This window comes from Mytilus trossulus, chromosome 12 (assembly GCF_036588685.1).
Source record: "Mytilus trossulus isolate FHL-02 chromosome 12, PNRI_Mtr1.1.1.hap1, whole genome shotgun sequence".
Lineage (NCBI taxonomy): Eukaryota > Metazoa > Mollusca > Bivalvia > Mytilida > Mytilidae > Mytilus > Mytilus trossulus.
In genome coordinates, this window is record NC_086384.1 from 39,365,987 (window position 1) to 39,384,633 (window position 18,647).

The 18,647-nt window shown below is 31.5% G+C and overlaps 2 protein-coding genes across 4 annotated transcripts; both read left to right on the top strand.

Moving 5' to 3' along the window:
• Positions 1–1,640: 1,640 nt before the first annotated feature.
• Positions 1,641–6,697, top strand: LOC134693345 (ladderlectin-like). 3 transcript variants are annotated; one of them, XM_063554106.1, is made up of 4 exons: positions 1,641–1,666; positions 2,910–3,292; positions 4,894–5,163; positions 5,832–6,337. In XM_063554106.1, the coding sequence occupies exons 2-4, from the start codon at positions 2,995–2,997 to the stop codon at positions 6,008–6,010; spliced, it is 747 nt and encodes a 248-aa protein (XP_063410176.1). In that variant the 5' UTR covers positions 1,641–1,666; positions 2,910–2,994; the 3' UTR covers positions 6,011–6,337. The 3 variants fall into 3 exon arrangements, with proteins under 3 accessions (XP_063410176.1, XP_063410175.1, XP_063410174.1); XM_063554105.1 differs by lacking the exon at positions 1,641–1,666 and adding an exon at positions 6,346–6,697 and having other exon boundaries at positions 2,823–3,292; positions 5,832–5,984; XM_063554104.1 differs by lacking the exon at positions 1,641–1,666 and having other exon boundaries at positions 2,823–3,292.
• A 3,122-nt stretch (positions 6,698–9,819) lies between these two features.
• LOC134693346 (C-type lectin domain family 10 member A-like) lies at positions 9,820–17,193 on the top strand. Its single transcript, XM_063554107.1, has 5 exons — positions 9,820–9,953; positions 12,665–13,060; positions 13,421–13,518; positions 15,013–15,106; positions 16,977–17,193. Exons 2-5 carry the CDS (start codon positions 12,706–12,708, stop codon positions 17,174–17,176), a joined length of 747 nt encoding a protein of 248 aa, XP_063410177.1. The 5' UTR covers positions 9,820–9,953; positions 12,665–12,705; the 3' UTR covers positions 17,177–17,193.
• The last annotated feature ends 1,454 nt before the right edge of the window (positions 17,194–18,647 follow it).

Below are 18,647 nucleotides of genomic sequence, written 5' to 3' on the forward strand. Positions count from 1 at the left end.
TACATGCACAATCCCCTTCCCTTTCATGAATGTGACCTACCGAATTAGACTATTTACCGGATTTGTAATCACATAAGCAACACGACGGGTGCCACATGTGGAGCAGGATCTGCTTACCCTTCCGGAGCACCTGAGATCACCCCTAGTTTTTGGTGGGGTTCGTGTTGTTTATTCTTTAGTTTTCTATGTTGTGTCATGTGTACTATTGTTTTTCTGTTTGTCTTTTTCATTTTTAGCCATGGCGTTTTCAGTTTGTTTTAGATTTATGAGTTTGACTGTCCCTTTGGTTTCTTTCGTCCATCTTTTAACAAATGTTTATTCGCAAATGCCTATGCTAGAAAATCGTGATGTGGCTAGAATTAAGCTTCTTATATGCTATATTGTTTTAGTTTAATTTTAGTCCCTTTGACACATTCCCCATTTCCATTTTAATTATTTTTAGAAATAAGTTCGAATATGTCGTATTTTGTAAAAACTGTTTATATTCAGATGCCTGATAAAATGAAATAGTAAATGTGTTGTCACGTTATATATATATTGTTTTAACCATTTAAATGTTATATTTAATTTATTTTAATGCATCGTTTGACGCGATTACATAATTATCAAACAGCGGTATACTACTGTTGCCTTTATTTATTTAAACTCACTTACTTTACGTTGTAATTAAGCATAGGATTTAATTTTGAAAAGACATTTACACAAAAGTTTAAGCTATAGATACAATGGATTAGCCTTGATTCATAAGAAACAAACCTCTTGCCCTTCGGGCTCATGGTTTCTTTTTCAAGAATTAACGCTTATCCATTATATCTATATCACGGAATGAAGAATCGTCCCCTTTGTTGTGAACTTTATTATGGAAATTCCCCTTTGAAATTGAAATGTCTAAATTTAGAAAAGGACAACAACTACTGTTCATGTAAGATTTATTTAGTTATTTTTGTTTAAGGTAAATTTCCGTACTATATTTGTGATGTGTGGATTATTTAGCGAACATATAACATCAATATGATGGTAGGTATAGTGTTGAACATGTCAGTCAAATGTAGCATAACGTGCTTTTACTGAGTTTGGTCACGAATTTTGATTCATTGTAAATCGTCTGACAAAGGAGCGTAAATAATGTCTATAGGAATACCTACTACCTGTCAGTACACTTTATCGCCGAATCAATTATCTCTTCAACATGTCTTGTAATGTGTTTAAACTTTTTATTTGGCCTTTTGATTACGGAATTTCAGTTTTGAAAATTCCTCTGAGTTCGGTATTTTTGTTATTTCACTTTTATCTAGAAAGTACATGATATATGTTTGAAGATATTGCCATATGAAATGAAAAATATATATTCAGGCAAATGAGTATTTAAATATTTTTTTGTAATTCAAAATAGATGGCAACTTTTTTTTCTCACAATTTGAAGACCTGAACTATATATGAAATGCACTAAGAACTATACGTAAATATTGAAAACAATCTATTGTTATTGACAACAATGCTTTCCGGATGTACACGCAGGGGTTTCCAAAAAAACATGCTACTCATCCTTTTTTCAAAATCCATTGGTTTTCGTAACAATAGAACTGGGATATATAAACATAACTGTTACTGCTTGAAACTAAATACAGATGAATTGCTATGGTGTATGAAGAATACAAGTCACTTTGTAAGTAATTTATTATATTAACTTAGTTTATGCTAATGTAAATGTAGATGCTATGTTTGATTCCTTTTTTAATGATATTATTTACATCGCAGAAAAGATGATGTACATTTTCAACAGTTTTAACGATCAATTCAGAACAATTGTGAATCTGGATTAAGTATCATTGTTATTAAATACGAGTCTATTATTGTATAGGCAATACGAATATTTAGTTATTTGCTAGAATAAAAGGTATAAGTAGAGATGTAGCAAGTTATGAACTGTCAAGAAGAGTACGAAATTGTGAAACATGTGTGAAGCAGGTTTGTAATACGAAAACGAATATCTGTAGGTTGAAGTATGATATCCAAGATAATACAAATCATACACATAATGGTGTTTAATCTGGGTTGTTTAAAATTTACAAGCAGTATGATTATTTTCCATTATCCAATTCATCTCTCATTATGTCCCTTTTTTAGGAGATAACTTAACAAAACATCACTCGTTTCTGAAGTTAAAATTTCAAACTCGTTTTTGTTTGTATTTTAGTCGTGTAAACGGCGGTAAGGAATGTGCATTCTTTTAACCCATCAAAAACGACTGGAATTGGAAGAATATTGGCAACAAAACAATCAAATAAGTTGAATGTTTTACTAAACTGTTATTTGCATTTTATCAAGCATAATAATGAGATTTTTCAATTTTTTTATGCCTTAAAGTAAACTGTATTCAAACTTGGTATCGTCCAGGTTAATTCTTTAAAAGAATGACGTATAAGTATCATTCTGAAAGAAAATAATTACATAGACATGTAGGTATATAAAGACAGCCAAGTTATATTTCACTGGAATAGGGGGGGGGATTTTTTTTAAGTTCTTATCATATTTCAGAACATTCCTTTTATAACAATGAAAAAGGGGGATATTTAGCAAGACGGAAATTTACAGGTTTTAAGCCTCATTTAAAACTTTGTTGTAACGCAAAATTTATAATTTTACAAGTTAGTGAATTAAAAACCTGTATTACAGGTATAAAAAAAATGACTGTTGCCTGAATCTATTATAGAGTCACATATGAGTGTAATTGCGATATTGAATAGTTATTCTTTATTAGTTGTTGTGTTCAGAAGGGTTGTTTCAAAGAAGACATTTGTTTTAGTTTTTTTTAGAATTTACAATAAAAGAAGACACGTGAAAATTAATGAAATGAACGTGTGTTTGCTATATGTATTCTCTTTCGTATTCTTTTTCTGCAATGGCAGTTTGGTGGATCAAATAACTCAAAGTTCTGACATTGCGGCAGTTACTAGGAACGACATAACGGATATCAAGAAGGAAGTTGAGGTTATGGAAAAGAATAAGCATTATCTCCGTCTTAGATTAATGAATAGCGAACAGGATATTGCTTCTCTGAAAGATCGAACACAACAGTTGGAACATGAACTTGAAAACACTAAGCTGACATTTTGGTGTGAAATTGAAGGTTTGCGAAATGTCACCATACAGTTCGAACAAGAACTAAACGAAACAACAAATGCATGGAATACAATAAATAACACAATACAAGATTTACGTCAGAGAATCAGTGTGTTAGATAACCAATACTCACCTTTGGAGATACCGGGAAAGCATATCGATGAGTCAGGTGTGTATATTATTTTTTTGTTGGAAATAACAATGATTCAGGTGTGTGTATTTATTTTCTTGTAAGAAATAGCAATGAGCCAGGTGTGTGAATTTACTTTCTAGTGGGAAATAGAAATGGATCAGATGTGTATAGTGTGTATATTTATTTTCTTGTGGGAACAAGTATACAAATATTGTCCAGCTTTATTTGTACTGTACAAATTAAGTCTCCTATTACCCCACTTCCATATTCAGCAAGCGGTTATATGAATATTTCTGTTTTCGAACCAGATCATTTTGGGGTCTTTTTCAAGGTCAGCGTTTTTTAAACTATGTCGATTTCTTTGAGAAATTAGAGACAAAAATTTAGATTTTAAGAACTAAATTTTCGAGTGTTGTGAGTAACACAGGATAAACACAATATAATATTATTTTGTCAGAAAATATATAGTTTATTTGTACTCGCAACGAAACAGGAGAAAAGTATATGTATGCAATAGCACCAAATATTATTCATTTGATAAAAGATCAATAATCCAATTGACTTAACACAGCACTGGTTTGATCGATGTATAAATACACACACTTCGGAGGAAATACTTCAGTTGCTTTTCAGTTCTGAATTTAACTGATTGATTCAATCCGAATGAAATATCAATTCTTGGTTAGAAAAGTGTATATTTATATATATATTACCGTTAAAGAACAATAAAACGTAACTATTTACTTTTTCGGTGTAATGAATTCTATATCCAGAAAGCGTAAACGTAGCATGAAGTAATCCTCAAATGAGCGCAAATGTAATGCTCATATTCATTTATGGTTAAAACAACTGCCTTAAATATTTTTTGTCATGTTATCTATGATTCATTTGCATTCATCGTGTTCAATGTGTGGATATTCGATGACCGATAAGTTAACGATCGAGAAATCAAGATATCGATTGTTGTGTTATGTACAGTTAAAATAATTCGGACACATACAGTCATCCTTTCCAAATGTCATTGTATACATATTTTTAAATGCCGTTATTCCCTCTGTCATTGTTTGTCTACATTTCGATGTTGATTAGGTATACACCTTAATGTATATGAAAGAATACGACCTCGTTATGTACATGTGAACAATTAGAATTACTCAAATATGGAAAAAAGTACTTTTATTTTTATGCTTTTTAGTCGTACTTTTAGAGACAAATGTCATCTTTAACAAAGGTCAGCATGTATGTTTTACAGAATGAATTGAGTAATTGATTGGGTTTTAAACACCTTTCAGAATCATTGTGCTTTTTCGTAATGACCAGTTTAAAAAAAAATTGGAGGAAAAAAACGATGCGGGGCAAACGAAATCATAAACTATGGTACAATGCAATATGGAGAGACATCTATTGGTTAACAAAGTCAACGTTGTTTGTTCATATTAGGCAGTATGCAAGTTTTGGGATGTCTTGTGGTCTTGTATTTAAGGTCAATGGAGGTGTATACCTAATTTGTTTAACTATAAAAGTATGCTACTATATATATTCTCACTATTTGCCTGTATAACTATTGATGGCTTCGGATTTTGAAGATCTTGTATGCATTTGTCCGTCATGTTTTCTTCATTCATATATCATTACAGATGATTTAACACGTTGTCCTCCAAATCTTCATCGAAGCTCAAACTTGTTTGCCTACATTGACACATGCCTTGTAATCGTCCACGACGAATATTCCTGGAACGACGCGAGAAGACACTGTCAACAACATGGCGGAGATTTAGCTGTCATCAAAGACCTAAAAAAGCAACAGTTTGTAATGAAAGCTTTGAAAAACCTTCGTTGGGATAAAAATGGAGTCTGGATTGGCGGAACAGATGGATACAAGGAAGGCGAATGGAAATGGGTCACAGGTAGATATAATCAATATATATATATATAAGAAAAGAAAAATCACAAACATACTGAAAATTCATGAAGGAAAATCCCTATCAAAGGGCAAAATCAAAATCTTAAACACATCAAACGAATGGATAACAACTGTAATATTCCTGACTTGGTACAGACATTTGTTTATTTAGAAAATTGATATAACATTGTTTAAAGCTAGCCTATCCTCTCACTTGCATGGTAGTCGCATCAGATTCCATTATATTGACAACTATGATCAACCGTCATTTATAAGAACACAGTTTTTACTTAGTACATTTCCCCCTTTACTGACTACACGGTCATAAAAATCTTCAGCAGTACATGTATTTTTGTTTTGAATTACCAAACACTAAATTTTGGTAAATTAGTAAAATACTCAAAACATAATTGGCTAAAGACTGATCTGTTAAATATTAAACTAATTTTAAAAGATATAGTTATAAGAAGATGCGATAGGAGTGTCAATGTGACAACTCTCCATCCAAATCACAATTTGTAAAGGAAATCTTTAAAGTCAATAAAGAGAATTATTAAATTCGAAAAATAAAATATATATAGGACACGAAAAATAGAATTTCTATCTACGTTTTTTTTTAACTATGCTTCTTGTATCAAAATTGATCAAATGGAATCTTCTTTTTTTTAAAAGGAGAAAAGATGACCTGGGGTTACTGGAAAGATGGTCAAGGAGTGAGTTACTGGGAAGTCTGTGCTCAGATCCGTGTTGATGATTCCTACAAATGGCATGGTTACCCATGCAGTGGTGGATTTGTTTATCAATATTCCAGTATTTGTGAATATAGTGAGTTATTCTTATATATCTATTAGATACCAAATGCCTTAATGCAAGTTTTGATAAAATGAAACAAACCTTTGTCGAAGGACAAGTGTGTGTTTTGACGCGTCAATAAGTCTTCAATATGTTTATCTTTGAGGTTAAATGCCAACGAAAATTTTTTAAACGAATAAATTCTTATATATGCATGAAATGTTTGAGAGAATCAATACCATGAATGCAAGATCGTTTGAATATATTTTGACACCTTGCAATTAACATTATTGTAAAAACAAAATAAATTTGTTTCAATATAGTGTTTGTAGACAACTTTCATTACTAATAGGTGCATAATATATAATTGTGTAAACCAACGTATTTTTTTCAGACATGCTTTAAATTTTGACATCTTTAACCACATTAGAAAATATTGAAACACCAGCTCCGCCAGTTTTGTCAACCGTTGAAACACCGGCCCCTACTTTACTAAATGTTGAAACATCCGCGCCTAATAAAGATACATCAACATTGACAACCAGGATGAAATCAAACTTTCAAGGTGCTGGTTTAGTAAATTAGGAAACCTTCGATATTTGCGAGGGAAAAGGATATGAGTCTAGTGATTTAAAGTTCAATTACTGTTTTGATAAACTATGCATGATATATGTAAAGTGAATCATAGTTACGCTTATGGTTATTTGTTATATTGTTATTATTTGTAAATAAAAGTTTGTTTTGTTTATCAATATATTTTTTTTTTGCCTTAGACATGTCTTTTTGCTCTTTTTTCTGTTTTATACGACCCACTCACAATTTTATAACATATTTTGCCTAGTAGACTATGTTAGCTTAAGCATTTCGTTTGAACTGTAGTCGCGTGTCTACATGGTCTCCTCTTGAGATGTGTCATTTTAGGTACATTTGTTTTATGGGATGATCGACATGAATAAATGAGATTTGAAGTGGACCTGTGTCTTCTATTCGTCTAATAAAAAAAAAATGATAATAAAAAAAAGATGTGTATAGGTCAGTCAGCACAGAGACACAACTTTCTATAACGAAATCGTCCATATCTAGCTGTAGTCTAGACAATTTAGTTTTTACATCAAACAGAGTTCAATAATTATAATGCATTTTTTTTATGTTACAATCTCTTTCACTGGCTAAAAGTAACCGTCAAATCCACAGTTGTAGCGGGAGATATTATGGAAATAATTGTGCAAATCGTGATACAAACATGAAATTTGTTACAAAGGTTGACTAGATGATAATTGAAAATATCAGCTGCTGGCTGAATTATTTAACAGTCGTAACGAAGGAGGGACCCGCCATTTTGAATTCATTGGATCAACAAATGCCAAATACTACTGTAATAAAATTATCGAAAATAAAACGACATCTACCTAATTACCGCCGTTTTTTATGTGATTTTATCCTAATTTGATAGTAAAAACAACTCTCCAACTACAGTTCTGCTTTTTCTTAATTTTACTTCGTCATTACCAGAGATCAGCACGATTATCAGTAGAACAAAGACCTCATCAAAAAGGGCTGGACACGCAAATGTTCTCTATCAAAAATGAATATAACTTAAAAGATATAATCTGGCATGAACTCGCACAACTTGGGTCAACAGTTTAGAAAAAGAAAATTACAAACGTAATATATTCGAACTTAACACCCTGAACATGGTAACAAGAAACTTACCACTTAATACACTTTATTTCATTTTATATACAATCAATCCTGCTTAAGGGACCACCTGAATTAAGCAAACACATGTTAATTAAGACCATAAATTTTAGATCTCTATGTAGTTCATCTACATTTGTAATACAGATTCAACCTGTATAAAAAGACCACCTGTCTTTTGCTCTCCTTTAAATTGTCTCTTAATACAGGTTTGACTGTATTTCTTATCTAGCAATCAAGTCTGGTACATAATAACGCAAACAACGTTACAATTTTTTCAAGAAAACAATGTCATAAATTTCAACGCTAAAATAATATTTCGAGTATGTGTGTCACGTACTATCTTCTATGAAGAACAAATGCATCATAAGTTTTATCTTTCACTGTTTGAATATTAAAACGAAGACTGTATTATAATGCTCAAATAAATATATAAGGTAGCTAAGAGAGCAATCATTTAACTTCAAGGGGATGGATGTAGTTTGTTTTTTTTCTGAGTCAGAAATAAGAAAGAAATGTCTTATGACAATAAATTTTATCAATGCAACGCTTATCATAAAAATAGGAAATAAGTGGGTGAAATTTTATTTACAATTTACCGACAATGTTCCTTACATGACTAAATAAGAATTATTTGTACTGAACGACATGTAAGAGTATTCTCGCTACATTGAAGACCTGTTGGTGACCTTCTGCTGTTGTGTTTTTTTATTTGGTCGGGTTGTTGTCTCTTTGACACATTCCCCATTTCCATTCTCAATTTTATAATCGATTATCTGGATAGGAGGTTGGCTTTATTGTTCATCTTTAAATTTTTAGATATTATTTCTCTATTCTTATCTATATGGTCAATTAATTGTTCTCTAATATCTGTGTTTTAGTTCTCCATTATTCTATATGTTTGCCACTTTTATCTCAGTTTCTTATTTTTTTTGTATTTTACTCTTTCATTTTGGTGGCAATCATATCTAAATTTACACTAATCTATTTGAGATTTATCAAATTTAATTTCCTGACAATGTTGGTGAAAATATTATTTTAACCTTATTCAGTGCATACCATTAAATTATTTAATCGCAAACCAGAAACGATTTAAAAAAATCATGCATCAGAGAGTAAAATCAAGTAAAACACATCCTTCTGATTTTGGTGTTTTAATTCTACGAGCAGTCAAAGAAAAACATTTCTTGTGCAATGCCAAAATAAAAATATCGACATGAAGCAGGGTCGTTTGGAGTAAACATTGTTATTAATCAGTTGCATGTTACATATTTATAAATAATGCAATCTATAAAAACGTGAATGTGAATTCATTCAGCACAAGAAATATTTGAAAAAAGACAGAATTAAGTTTTGTTTAAATTTGTTGATGGAAACTTCGATGTTAGTTCCAATGTAAACAATATTCAGAGATCTTATTGTAACATTATTAAGATAACATTACTAATAAGTTTGTTTCAAGGTCTTAACATAGATAACAAAGTGGTGTCTGTGCTGGTTTTTTTTAATTGAATTATAAAGTTCGTACGATGGAGCCAAAACATGCAAAAGGATCTCCGCTATCAAAAAAAAAAAACTTAACATTAAGGAATGAAGAATCGTCTCTTTTGTCGTATTTTTTTGTATACAGTTTCCCTTTTAGAAATTTAAATGTCTAAATCTAGAAATGTCTGGACAACAAATGCTATTTATGTTACTAATTTCTTTAAATAATTTTCGGTAGTATTTTTAGTAATCTCTGGATTATTTAACGAATAATCATTACATCAAAATTAATTATAGTGGTAGGTATTGTTGTTTATGTGTCAAATAAATGTAATAATGAAGTGTCTTTACTGTGTTTGGCTATAAATTGTGATTAACAGTAAATCGGCAGACAAAGTAATATGCCGTATAGAATGAAAATTATATTACAGGCAAATGAGTATTTAAATGATATGTTATTTATAATTCAATTAGATGGCAAATAATTTTCTCTCTCAATATTTGGAGCCCTGAACTATGTTTTAAATGCACTAAGCACTTTTAGAAGACACTTCTGATCACGGTATTGAAAAAAAATCTATTGTTATGAACAACAATGCTTTCCGGATGTAGAAGCAGGGGTTTGCAATAAACCATGCACGCCACACCCTGTTGTCAAAATCCATTGTTAATCGTAACAATATTTAATTTTCCCACTTTTTATCAAAAATAGAAACAATGAAGTATAACAATAGAACTAGGGTGTATAAATATGACTGTAACTGCTTGGCACTAGACACAGATGACTTGTTACGGTGAATGAAACATACAAATCACTTTGTAAGTAAATAATTTTATCAACTTCTCGTTTATGGAAGGGGGATGCTTTTGTTTGCTTCCTCTTTTTTTTCTCATCTAAAGCTTTTTGTGGAAAGCTATTTATATTTCAACAACCTTGATCGAACTACTCAGAATAGTTTTTCTCTGTTTTGTCTAGCTATATATTTTTTTTTATTAAGATTCGGGATTAAATATAATACTAAACCTCATTATAATAAGTAAGACCACTATTGTATCAAAAATAAGAAAATTTGGTCATTTAATAATAAAAGGAAAAAATGTAAAAGGTATTGTTAATAGAGACAGAACAAGTTAGGATCTGGCACGAAAAGTATGAAATCTTTATACTAGTGAAGGTATATAATACGAAAAACGAATATATGTAGGTAGAAATATAAGTTCCACTAGATTAAGTATGAATCTAAATACACACTATTATGTTTAATCTGATTTATTTACAATCAGTATGAATATCTTCAAATTATCAATTTCATCTCGCATATTGTCCTTGTATTTTGGCGATAACTTACAAAAGTTACCTGTTTTTGAAAATAAAATGTGCGTCAAACAATTTTTTTTGTATTTTTGTCTTGTAAATGGCGGAAAGGAATGTTCCTTCTTTTAACCTATCAATGATAACAATTTGAAGAGTAAAACCCCAATTAACAACAAAACACAATAACTATCAAATGAGTTGAATGTTGACCTGAAATATTATTTGCGATTTAATCAAACAAAATAATGACACGTGTCACATTATTGTATGCCTCAAAGTAGATATTATTAAAACTTGGTATCGTCCAGGTTGATTCTTTAAAAGAATGATTAATCGATATCATTCTGAAAGAAAATAGCTCCATAGACATGTAGGTATATAAAGACAACCAAGTTATACTTCATTGGAAAAGGGAGTTCTATCATCTACTCGTCATGTTTCAGAATATTCCTGTTGAAAGAGAGACATTTAACAAGACATAAGTCAAAACTATTACAAGTTTTAAGCTTCAGTTAAAAGATAGTTGTAACACAAAATATATAATTATACAAGTTAGTGAAATTAATATATGTATTTACAAGTATCGATAAACGACTGTTGCCTTAATCTATTCTCGAGTCACTAATAAGTTTCCTGTAGACGCAACGTATACGCAGCGTACTTAACAATAAACCTGATTTTATTCAACAATTTGGTCGTTGCCAATAGTTCATGAACGATTTTCCAGCTAGTATCATTAGACAAGTATTTATCAATTTTGTGTTGAAATTAATTTGCACTGATATTTTGTTTCTTTAGATCAGTTGTTCAGAATTAAATGCGATCTATTCAGATTAAGAACGTTTTTTCAAACCAAGTGTAATATCGCTTTTAAGTGTATTTTGCACAATTTTAAGTATTCCTGTTTTTCAATGCATCGTTGTTTTGTTTGCCGTCCAAGTGTTTTGATTTCAGCAACACTAATGAGTCTGGTGTTGACAAATCGTTTGTGTGCATTTCTAACCATTTATTTGTATCTTTTATGATTTAAAAAAAAAGACATGTATAATTGCTGGATATTATTAACCAACTTACTACAATACGTATAGAAATGCCCATGCTTTATAAAAGGAAAATTTCGACATCTGGTCATTATGAACGGAGAAATTGCTACAGCCAGTCATTACGAAATCCCAGTCATGCATTACGAAATCACACATGTGCATTACAAAATCACAGTCATGCATTATGAACAGATGAAACGGGACATCGATTTAATCAAAATGTCGTTTATTTCTTTAAATAAGTGTGACATTTTTTTTTTAAACTTAATATCATAAAAACAAGTTAAAATTATGTTCATTGACATTGTTTTGTAACGACTTGAAACGGAAATATTTCACAGGCTTTTTCGAGTACGACTTTCGATTATTATCACTGTTTCATTTCCGTTGTTCAATCTCAGAATGCAGACTTTAGAATAGTTAAACTGTCTGATTTATTCTTCCCAGCTACTTTTTATTTGCTAGATGAAATGAATTTTAATAGCATAAGATTAAGTACTTGGATGAGAAATCAGAAATTACATCTGACAGTCACAATGTTGACCAAAATTCCATGTGAAATTGAATGCGAAAAGACAAGTTGAAGTTCAGCTATGAAATTCCTGTATCTTCTTCACGGTAAGTTTTTTACTCTTTGTTTAATCGAAGAATTAAAACCATTTAATAAAAATGTTATGAAACAGGCTTTTTTGTATTCGTCCTGTTGTAGTTGGTGGAAAGCTGTATAATTTTGGATCCGAGACTCGAAGACTGTTCTTGAATGAATTTGCCTTTATAGTTGGTTTAATAAAAGTATCAATATATGGACTTTTTCATTTCGGCCCTGTAACATGCCATTGATATTAATAATGGCCTCGGACAGTTGTAATGGCCCTCGGCGTTGCCTCAGGGCCATTACAACCATCATTGGCCATTATTCACACCTCGGGCATGTTACAGGGCCAATATGAAAAAGTCCATACATTAATGGACTATAATATTGATGTTTTTTATGATATTTCGTGGTTCACCTTTACCTGTAAAATTGTACAAAAAAGTAAATAGTTAATAGCATTAACTCTGCATTTCTATTCTGAGCCAATGTGTTATTACGAAAATAAATAGTTATTCTTTTTTGGCTGTTGTGTTCATAAGGATTGCTTCAAAGACATTTGTTTTAATTTGTTTTATAGAATTTACAATTTTTAAAAGAAGACACGTGAACATTGATGAAATGATCATTTGGTTGTTAATGATATTCTCTGTCCTGTCATATTCATGCAATGGAAGTTTGGTGGATCAAAGCACTCAAAGTTATGAAGTTGCGGTATTTGATGGGAAAGCCTTAACGAATATCAAAACGGAAGTTGACGTTATGAAAAAAAATTACGATGCTCTACTTAAGAGAGTAGATAATACATGTAATAACGAAAAGGAAATCGCTTCCCTAAAAGGTCAAATACAACAGTTGGAACATAAACTTGAAAATACTACGCAGACATTTTCATGTGAAATTGAAGTTTTGCGAAATATTTTAGATAACAAATACTCACCTTTGGAGATACCTGGAAACCATAGCAATGAGTCAGGTGTGTATATTTTTTTCTTGTGGTAAATCGCAAACAGTCAAGTGTATGCTTTTATTTTCTTGTGGAAAATAGTAATTAGTCAGACGTATACATTCATTTAGTTGTGGGAAATAGCAATGAGTCAGGTGTGTGTATTTATTTTCTTGTGGGAATAAGTAAAGGTTCAGGTGTGTATATGTATTCTCTTTTGTAAAAAAAAAATGAACCTAGTGTGTATCACGGTTATCGATGTGTAATACGAACGGTACGCAACCAATTGTAGTGCATGATTAGATTATAATTGATAAATATACTTAAGTGATGCCCATTGACAAAGCATTAACAACTGTTTTAAACAGGTATTTTTCATTAAACATACAGGTGATGAACTACAATGCCCTTTGGGTTGGATTAGACGTGTTGACTTTGGTGCATGTTATTTCTTTAGTGATACACAAAAGTCCTGGAACGATGCACAGGTAATGAGGGACACAATTTTGTTTGGTAATTAGATATTATCATTCATATGCAAAAAATACTTTGAGTCAAATCAAATCTTCTGTCATAAATACTGAAGGTACAGGTCATTCACTGCATTCCACCATACTTAAGGTTGACATTTCAAATTATATTTGTATATCCATTGATAACTTGCATATACCGTATGCAGCTGCAAAATAATTGTTCACTTGCAGAACAAGCACCCAATAACGTCACTGTCACAGTTATACTAAAGGACTTTATTAATGTTAAAAACTTCATGGCAAAAAGAAAGAATACATAGATTGAATTTGTTAGACATATTGTCTGAGTGTTAAATTCATTCCGCTTACTGTGAGTGCCTCATAACGTTATATAACAATATGTTATTTACAGCATTTACATCTTTATATTGAACTTCAATATCGAAGGCAGTTGTCGATGGTCAGCATTTATATTTTGTATTCGTTATGTCCTTATGTAAAAAAAGGTGGTCTTGTCTATGTCGGTTTTTATATGTCCCATTTACGGGCATTATGTTTTCTGGACTGTGCGTCCGTTCGTTCGTTCGTCTGTATGTCCGTCGTACCGTTCGTTCGTCCGTTCGTACGTCTATCCCGCTTCGGGTTTATGTTTTTGGTCGAGGTAGTTTTTGATGAAGTTGAAGTTCAATCAACTCGAAACTTATAAACATGTTCCCTATGATATGATCTTTCTCATTTTAATGGCAAATTATAGATTTCCCATAACATAGAAAATCATAGAGCGGATTGGGCATCGGTGTACTAGGAAACATTCTTGTTTGTGTCTGTCGAGATAACATACTATTCAAAAATCGAGTAGGAAAACAAAGAGTATTGAAAGTCACAAGTTCATGAAAAAATCTTTACTCAAAACCCATAAGTACACCAAACGCACTTTTCGTCTAGATGAGACTTATCAGTCGTGTTTCATTCGAAAAAATTGAAAGGTCGAATCAGTAATGGTAAAAATCGGTCACAATAAGACCGTAAAAATCATCATAGCTGAATAACTAAGCTGAATGATATTTCGTGTCAGCAAGATGCCCACCATCTCAAATATACTTGAACGCCTTTCAAACCTTGCTCAATAATTAATAATTATCATATTAGTACATGAACAATTTGTCGCGAAAAATATAGAATTATGAGTCGTAAAGAGGCAAAATAACGTTGATATCTGCAAATATAGATGAACGTATAATCTTGAACAATTGCCACACCCTGTGGTCAGCTAAAAAGACATGACAAATGTTAGTCAAGTCAAACGATAAAAAAAATTCTTTTATGATAAAATATCTAACGAAAAACAAATTATTAATATTAGTATAAAGCAATCAACTACAAATACTCAGTTATAGGCTCCTGACTTGTCTTTTTGACTTGTTGATTGAATTTTTATGCTTTCTGAAAAAATGATGTCGTCCTTTCAAAATAGATGGTCTCAAAATTCATATTATGAATGTTTTGAAGGAGCAATGTAGAAAAGATAACGGATCACTTACAGATATCTTTTCTGAAAAGGAAAACTTGTGGTTGACTGATAAATACATTCAGAATCAAACAGGTTTGTATATATTAAGTTTCTTTTCCCCGATATAAATGCATTTACTTTCCGATTAAAAGTAACTAGGTTAAGGGTATCATATTATTTGGTATTCTTCTAACAATTTATAATTTTATTGTTTAGATTATGAAATATATGATTGCAACATGTGCAAGTAGTTTGTGGAATTCGAGGTTTGAATAATTCTATAATGATCTGATAAGCTCCTCCTTTTATTTAGCCAAAGTCAAATATATTTGAACTAATCGAAATTTAATTTAAGTGTCAGTTTAATTATCGCTTTAAGATTAAACCATTTGTTAAAAAATAATCAATACTATATTTCCAATTTAAAACACATGAAAACAAGTAAGAAATATTCCATATATATCTAGATTTCGAACCTTCATGATGATTTGTAAATTGGTAACAACCTACCAATTAGTTACTTTTATATCTTATATAATAATTCCATATAAAATGAAAGTAACGAAGCAAGTTTAGCGACCATTACAACATGACTACATTTAGATATCCTCAAATTTTAAATCTGATTTGCGTTCCACTATGCCAAATCAAAGGTAATTAAGGTGTAAATATTAGCCCGGACGGAGACACGACGTGTAAACAACACATGTCACTCTGTTAATTTTGGAAAAAGTGGAAACATTGGACAAGTCAAGTAATGTACTCAAATATTCAACGTTAGACATTGGACAAGTCAAGTAATGTACTCAAATATGCAACGTTAGACATTGGACAAGTCAAGTAATGTACTCAAATATGCAACGTTAGACATTGGACAAGTCAAGTAATGTACTCAAATATGCAACGTTAGACATTGGACAAGTCAAGTAATGTACTCAAAATGCAACGTTAGACATTATGCTATTTTAAAAGGTTTACATGCAATATCCATTATATTTCTTACTTATTCACAGTGATCAAAAAGACCCTTTTTTCCAGCTCGGAATATAAATAATATCCGACAGTAGTTTTTCAAAGTTTAAAACACATACAATAATTAGAAACATACAAATTAAAGAGCATCGAAAAAATAACGAAATCGTATGAACTCCAGAGAAACAATACATGATGAGTCTATGGGAAAAGCGTTTACTGCTTCTCAAGTATCTCTCGTCATTCGAATCTGCACTCTAAATGTCATAACAATGAAGAGATAAGAATCGATGAACGCAAAACAAATGTTGCAAAAAGAGTATATTGCAGGGGAATGGGAAGTTGACGTTTTGAATTATGAAAACACGTGTGTTGGAGATTGTAGTTTGCAGTCGTGATTATCAAGAAAACGACTGCGACATGAAGTGTACATACACATCTTTGTTTCTTTTTATTTAAGTAAAACTACTTAAAGTTACTTTGGACGCTGTGGATATATGAAGTACTGATTAAAATGTGTGTTATAGTGAATTAAAAGAGAAATAGTTTTGAATAGGAAACGTCAATATGTCTTGACGTTAAATGTAAAGACTTGATAGCATGATAGTTTTATCTTTGGTTTTCAAAAGAAACTTAATCGATAATAGATGATCACGATCAGTGTCCATTTGAACACCAACTGTTTGTTGAGAAATCAATGAACCTAACGCAACAAATATGTTGTCGATCAAGGGGCAAGCAATTTCTTTATATCCTTGGTGTGTATCGGGATAAGCAATGCGAAAGCTACAAAAAAGATTGTTGGTATTTCTCCAGCTACTGGTTAAGCATACGTCATCATGATGATGTTGCATGTCGTCTTTTACTGTAGAATATATGATTGTTAGTATTTTAGAAAAATGTCAATAATTTGGACGATTGTTGTTTTTGGATTCAGAAAAATCAGTACAAAAGTAAGTCTTTGAAACTTTTTGCTCAATTTTTATTGCAGCAAGTAAATTCTGGATTGGTGGGAAGTATGACAATGGCGTGTACAAATGGTTTACCTCCGATGGAAAAACCAAACATATGAATTACACACGACTGACAAATGGACTTCCAGATCAACACCCTCAAAGAAATCGTTTGGTGTGTGCTCATTTAAATGATGGGGGTATGCATGGTGGACTACTTTTTGTTCTGAGGCAATGAATTTCATCTGTAAAACATAATTTTATGTCTCGCTGGCTTAACTATCCATTGCTTTCTGTTGAGAATATTAAAATAAAGGTATTAAAAAAAGCATTACACAAATTTATGACAATGAGACAGAGGCCAGATAATGTTTGGAACACAGACATATCCACCTTACAGATTATAATACACCAGTAGTTGGCAAATTTCGTATGATAATTTAAAAATAGACCAGGACATAAACACTTAACATTGAAGCTGAATATGATATCAATGTCAAATAATATACCTAACAGACAGACATTTGATCTTACAATAATTCTATAAATGACCTAATGTTATTAGTAATTTTAGACCTTTGAGAAACAGACCTAATCGCGTAACTTTATCCTTGATCCTTGATCACTGATCCATTAAATGACGTCTAGGTAGACTGACTGTCTAAAAGATATATGTACGTTGCAACGAACCCGTTCACCAAATACAGTTATCATATTACTCATAATAAGTGAGGATATAAAAAAGAATTTGCGGTATGATTGCCAATGAGACAAGTCTCCACAAGACACAAAAATAAACAACAAAAGGTCACCGTATGGCCTTCAACAGTGGGAAAACCCCATACCGCACAATTGCAAATGTGACACAATTTCAAATAGAATTTCACATGACACAACACAAACAATTATCATTGACTTCAAAAGCATTAAAAAAAAATTCGGTCTCGTGATACATTCTAGACAGACATGTTCACCACATTATAATTCCATACACTAAAATAAGTGACGTGTGTGCATTGATTAACTTATGGGTTTGACCATCACAATTCTTAAAGGTTCAATAACCTTGTAGTAATTTGAGGTGATCACGGTGAGGCCTCACACTACGTTAACGACATCTGATATCAAAAAGGGCTTCACATATGAGAATTTCTGAAAGTCTGTAAGTGTGTTATGATGAATTGTTGAATCAACTGAATTCCAGAAATATTGCCATTCTATCATATATCTGCTAACATTTGGTAGCGATAACCTAGGTAGGCGATGATTTTGACTTGAGATTAATCTTGTTTTAGAAATTTCCCACTGGAATGCGACGTGGATGGAATGTGATATAAACTCTGGGACTGATGATGTGGCGGTGGTGACGGGTCACAAGCTTTTATTCTACATTTTTCGAACATTGCTTTCTTATTCTAGATAATACTTATCTGCCTCCATAATCTCATTCTCTCGGAAATCCCAATATTTGTTCATCAATATTGGCTATATTCATTTTCTTATCAACTGATTCGGGAAATGATCAGTTTTCCTCCGGATCGAAAAGTGTATCACCAATGTTGTGAAATAAAATCAAAGTTGAAGACAATTAAATCAAGACAGTAGAAAACCATGGTTCCATATTAACAAAACAGGTGAAAGAAACCCTGGTCAAAAACTAGAACTGAGGCAATCGCATCAGATGAACAGGTACCAACTAAATTTTCAAC

What these genes read in the sequence shown, in the direction of transcription:
- LOC134693346 (XM_063554107.1), top strand. Translation starts at nt 12,706, where the DNA reads ATGATCATTTGGTTGTTAATGATATTCTCTGTCCTGTCATATTCATGC. An exon ending in AAACCATAGCAATGAGTCAG is followed by an intron (nt 13,061 to 13,420) that starts GTGTGTATATTT and finishes TTAAACATACAG; the next exon opens with GTGATGAACTACAATGCCCT. An exon ending in ATACATTCAGAATCAAACAG is followed by an intron (nt 15,107 to 16,976) that starts GTTTGTATATAT and finishes TTTTTATTGCAG; the next exon opens with CAAGTAAATTCTGGATTGGT.
- LOC134693345 (XM_063554104.1), top strand. Translation starts at nt 2,854, where the DNA reads ATGAACGTGTGTTTGCTATATGTATTCTCTTTCGTATTCTTTTTCTGC. An exon ending in AAAGCATATCGATGAGTCAG is followed by an intron (nt 3,293 to 4,893) that starts GTGTGTATATTA and finishes ATATCATTACAG; the next exon opens with ATGATTTAACACGTTGTCCT. An exon ending in CGAATGGAAATGGGTCACAG is followed by an intron (nt 5,164 to 5,831) that starts GTAGATATAATC and finishes TTTTTTTAAAAG; the next exon opens with GAGAAAAGATGACCTGGGGT.